Source organism: Arabidopsis lyrata, assembly GCF_000004255.2.
Source record: "Arabidopsis lyrata subsp. lyrata unplaced genomic scaffold ARALYscaffold_8, whole genome shotgun sequence".
NCBI lineage: Eukaryota > Viridiplantae > Streptophyta > Magnoliopsida > Brassicales > Brassicaceae > Arabidopsis > Arabidopsis lyrata.
The window spans coordinates 4,677,750-4,683,234 of NW_003302548.1; the positions used below are offsets into that span (position 1 = coordinate 4,677,750).

Here is a 5,485-nt window from a genome sequence, read left to right on the forward strand (position 1 = left end):
ATGTTGGACATCGATCTATATCGAAGAAATCCGGAGATCATCCGAGAGTCTCAGCGCCGGAAATTCGCCAGCGTCCAAGACGTTGATGAGATAATCATTCTCGACCAACTATGGCGTCAGCGCAAATATGATTATGATTGTGTCCAAAGAGTGTTCAACAAGATAAACAATTCTGTGGCCAAGCTCAAAATATCTGGTGCTGATGCAACTGAGCAGATTAAGCAAGCAGAGATTATCAAACAAGAAGCAACCAAGAAAGGTGTGGAAGTTGGTGAAGCTTTTGCTGCTTTGCAAGACAAATTGTTGACAGTAGGAAATCTCATCCATGACTCGGTTCGAATTTGTGACGATGAGGCTTTTAATGAAGAGATCAACGTTTGGGGTGAAAAGCCGGTTGCGAAGCGAAAATCCCATGTGGATCTCGTGGAGCTTCTCGATATTGTTGATACCAAGAGAGGTGCTAAAATATCTGGAGCTAGAGGGTTTTTACTAAAAGGATATGGTGTTGCTCTTAACCAAGCTCTTATCTGTAAATGCAAGAGCTACTAAGTTTTGAATTAGTTCATGATGCAACTCAGAATTTCTCAAAAACTCTTTCGATTAATAGAAAATATGTTTACAAGGTTTCTCCTTTAACACTATTTTCTATTCTCACTAAGTCTTGTTCCTTAATCACAGACCGATTAAGAACAATAACTCTCCTTAAAACCCTTAGCTCTCGTTAAGCCTCTAGTTCTCTATTTCTCTCAAACTAAGACTTAATAGCTAGGAATTCTCTCTCGTGATTGTGCTAAGCTTTCTGCAAGCCTTAGCACCCTATTTATACTAAATAGGTTGAGACCATACAACAGGTCGATTTCCAATTCTAAAACTAATTGGAATGGACAATTTCCTTTTTCTTTATGGAATAGGAAATTGTCCTTTGTCTTCATGTTTTCCTTTTCTTCTTGCAAAAGGAAACTCTTCAGTCTTCTAGAATCTTCTCTAAGCTTCTAGTCTTCACTTCAAACCGCCATAACAAGATTCTGCATATTTCCTTAATCTTGTTCATGTTGCTCTGTTCTCTTGAGTTACTTCTTGACTTAGTTCAGGTACTCCTTCAGAAGCTGCATCTTCAATCTCCCCCTTTTTAATCTTGTGTCTCTCAAGCACCTGCATTTGAAATCTTCTATCTTTTGTAGACATTTTTCATCTCAAGCAATCACAAAATTTAAACACCCGAAGTTTAAAAACTTTTAGCAACATTGTCCAACACAAATTAACTCCCCCAGAATCTGAGAATCAAGCAACAACAAAGTCTGGAGTTTAAACAAAATTATCAAATAACTACTCCCCCACAACACATGAACTCCCCCAGAATCATAGCCATACTTCTTTTTCTCCCCCTGCTTGAGAGCTCAAGGTTAAAAACCAAACTTCCTACAATCTTTTAGACAAAGGATGACTGAGAACAAGTTGTTGGATTACTTCATTCATCTTGGAGATAGCCTGAGCTGTGTCTAACAAAGCCATAAACATTCCCTCTCTATCATCCTCATCAGGGTGAGGCAGGCGGATGCTTCCAATGTCCACAACAGTATAGCCTTGATACTCTGGATTAAACTGAGAAGAAGGTTCCGAGACATTTTGAGGAGCAGTTCTTGAAGTATTTGGCTGAGTGCTAGCTTTTGCTTTGCCCTTCATCCTTTCAGTGTAAGCTTGACCAGTTCTGACATCCTTTTTGTAGAACTTAGGAGTCACAAACTTTTCTCCAGAATAGATTGTCACTTCTTTTTGACTTATGAGCATCCCATATATGATTCGGGGAAACACTAACCATCTTTCATCCTTGTTCTGAACAAGTGACATCACTTGATTAAAGATCATCTTACCAACATCAATTATGATTCCATGAAAGATCTTGTAGATGAGCTGAGCTCTCTCAACTGAAACATAATCTGGATTAGAGGAAGGAATCCAATTCTGAGCAGTGATTCGTAGAAGAGCTCCAATTCGAGGAGAAAAATTCTTGAATACTAAATCATCCCAGCCAGTCTTCTCATCTTCACTTAGCAGTTCTGCAAGTTGTTCTTTTCCAACAGAATCAGCATCACTATCTGCCTTAAGTTCCTCTTTGGTTAAATCTTTAAAACCAAGAAATTTATTGATTTTCTTTGGTGAAAACTCATAGTCATGCCCTCTGACAAACACACTGACCTTCTCAGCATTTTCTTCAGACTTTTCACAAGGAAGATTTGCATAAAATTCAGACACTACTTCCCGCACATAACTTCCAAGATTTGTCACTGTAGATTCCAATCTCGCATTCTTGATCAAGGTTAAGTAACCCCAAGAATCCTCTTTTTCTAAATCAATCAGGCGTTCCTCAATCAAGTTTCTATTTTTAAACAAATCATACCTTGCTCTAGCTTGAGATGATGAAAATAGCTTTGATCGAAAGCTTTTCTTGGAAGGACTTTTGCCTGAGCCTGAAGCCTTGATAGATTTGCTTTTCTTTGAAATTGGTTCAGCCTTCTTCTGTTTCTTCTTTGGAGGAGCTAGATCTAGCTGTTTAAAGACTCTTTTCTTACGAGCTTCCTTCTCCTTCTGATTTTTCTGAAACTGTTCTTCAACAGTCATTTCAGTTGGTTGAATCTCAACATCAGAGACATGAATTGCTTCGTCCCTTACTACTTCTTCAGTATTTTCTTCTTCTTTGTCAGACAATTCTGGATCTGCATGTGGAAAAACTCGATTTTCCTCTCCTAGAATCACAGTATCCTCAGTTGATTTTGATTTCTCAGCCGAAATTTGGTCAGATCTGATGATGTCTTCATCGATTTGAGACACCCGTCGACTTGATTCCTTGATTTCACCACGAAGATCCTCAGATTTTTCAATTTCTTCTTCTGGCACAGTGTCTGTTGACACATCCTCTGTAGGTTTGACTCCATTGACTTGTTCAGAAAGTACCTCAGTTTCTCCATCAAGCTTCTTTGATTCTTCCTCAGGTTTCCTGATTTCCTCAGACTCGTTGCTTTTATTTTCTTCATTAGCTGTTGCAAATGAGTCATCTTCATCACCACAAGGAACAAGAGAAGGAGGCGCTGCAATAGATTCGTCAATCAGTTGCGGATTAGCTTCAACTCCATCAGAACGATCTTCTGCAGTTGTTCTTCTTCCACCGATTGGACCTCTGTTAGTAGCTTTCACTATTGTCGCGATTTGAGAGTTTTTCTCCAAGGATTTTCTTGCTTCTTCTTTTCTTAGGGTTTTCGAAAACTTTTCATTTCTTTGTTTTGCTCTTCTCCCAACGAATATTTTCACCAAGATTTGAGAAAATCCTTTTTATGATTGCATATCCTTTTTTAAAAAATTCAAAAACTCGATTTTTGCCAAAAACAAACCGGAATAAACCATTCTTGGAACTTCTAATGTGATAAACCAAACCAGAAATTTTGAATTGAACCGTATCTTCATAACCATATCAGCTCTCATGTTCTCTGACTGAGTCAGATCATAGTTCACATACTCCAAGTGAATTTCTTAATGTGACGAACCTGTTGAAGTCCAATGCCTTTGTAAAAATATCTGCCAGCTGAATCTCTGTCCCAACATGATCAATCTTAACCTTCTTTTCTTCAACCAATTCACAAATAAAGTGATGTCTTACATCAATGTGCTTGGTTCTTGAATGTTGCACCAGATTCTTTGAGATATCGATTGCACTCTGATTATCACAGTAGACTTGAAGAACTCTAGAGTCTATTCTATAATCTGCTAACATTTGCCTCATCCAAAGTAACTGTGTGCAACAACTTCCCATGGCAATATACTCAGATTCTGCGGTAGATATTGACACAGAATTTTGCTTCTTACTCAACCAAGCAATTAGATTGTTTCCAAGAAAGAAACATCCTCCGCTTGTACTCTTTCTGTCATTCACACTTCCTGCATAATCAGCATCACAGTAACCAACCAGATTTTGATTTGAGTTTTATGAATACCAAATACCAAGATCTACAGTTCCTCTGACATACTTCAGAATTCTCTTCACAGCTTCAAGATGAGACTGTTTAGGCTTTGCTTGATATCTAGCACAAACTCCAACACTTAGACATAAATCAGGTCTGCTAGCTGTTAGATATAAGAGACTTCCAATCATTCCTCTGTAAGTTTTGACGTCTACATCTGTTCCATTTTCATCTCTTGATAATTTCAATGAGGTACTCATAGGAGTTTTAGCTTCTTTGCATTTATCCATTTGAAACTTCTTCAAGATCTTCTTAGCATAAGTACTCTGTGAGATGTAGATTCCTTCATCCGATTGAACTATCTGCAATCCCAAGAAATACTTCAATTCACCTACCAAACTCATTTCAAACTCTTTTGTCATGTTCTCTATAAACTGATCCACCAACTTCTGAGAAGTACTCCCGAAAATAATATCATCAACATAAATCTGCACCATCATGTTCTCTTTGTTTTCTTCAAGAATAAACAAAGTTTTATCAACACTTCCTCTGTTGTAACCTTTCTCAAGCAGAAAGTTAGTCAGCCTTTCATACCATGCTCTAGGTGCTTGTTTGAGTCCATATAGAGCCTTCTTTAACTTGAAAACATACTCAGGCTTCATCATATCTTCAAATCCTTTAGGTTGCTCAACATATACTTCTTCTTGTAGTATACCATTTAGAAAAGCACTTTTAACATCCATTTGATGAACCGTGAAGTTAAGAATACAAGCCATTCCCAAGAAAAGTCTGATTGATTCAAGTCTTGCTACAGGTGCAAACGTTTCTTCAAAGTCAACACCTTCGATTTGATTATACCCTTGTGCTACCAATCTTGCTTTATTTCTGACAACTACTCCTTTTTCATCACTCTTGTTCTTAAAAATCCATTTGGTTCCTATAATATTTGTATCCGCAGGTCGTTTAACCAATTCCCAAACTTCATTTCTTTCGAACTGTTCTAGCTCTTCCTGCATAGCAATGATCCAGAAATTATCTTCAAGTGCTTCAACATGATTCTTTGGTTCAACGGATGAAACAAAGCATTGAAACTGCAAAGTTTCCCATTCTGCAAAATTACTTGTCATCTTCTTGAAATCAAGCTTTACACCTCTGGTTTTCATCGGATCTTGGAGATCTCCAATGATGTCTGATGATGAATGATTTTTGTGTACCTGAATTTTCTGAGCTTCTTTGTGACTATCTTCTTGTTCTACCGATGAACCATCCACTTTTTCTTTAACCTCTTTATTGGTTATCTCATCCGGTTCTGTGTCACTTTCTTCAAGTTCTTCACTAACCTTTGACACATAATGATCATCAAATACAACATTAACTGATTCCATAATAGCACACGTTCTTTTGTTGTAGATTCTGAATGCTGTACTAGTCTCTGAGTAACCCAGAAACATGCCTTCATCACTTTTGGAATCAAATTTTCCAAGGTAGTCTTTGTCATTCAGTATATAGCATCTGCATCCAAACACGGAAAG

At 37.6% G+C, this 5,485-nt stretch overlaps 1 protein-coding gene across 1 annotated transcript; it reads left to right on the plus strand.

Moving 5' to 3' along the window:
- On the plus strand, positions 1 to 549 carry LOC110230248 (serine--tRNA ligase, cytoplasmic-like). The gene has a single exon (XM_021032484.1). It carries the CDS (start codon positions 1 to 3, stop codon positions 547 to 549), a length of 549 nt encoding a protein of 182 aa, XP_020888143.1.
- The last annotated feature ends 4,936 nt before the right edge of the window (positions 550 to 5,485 follow it).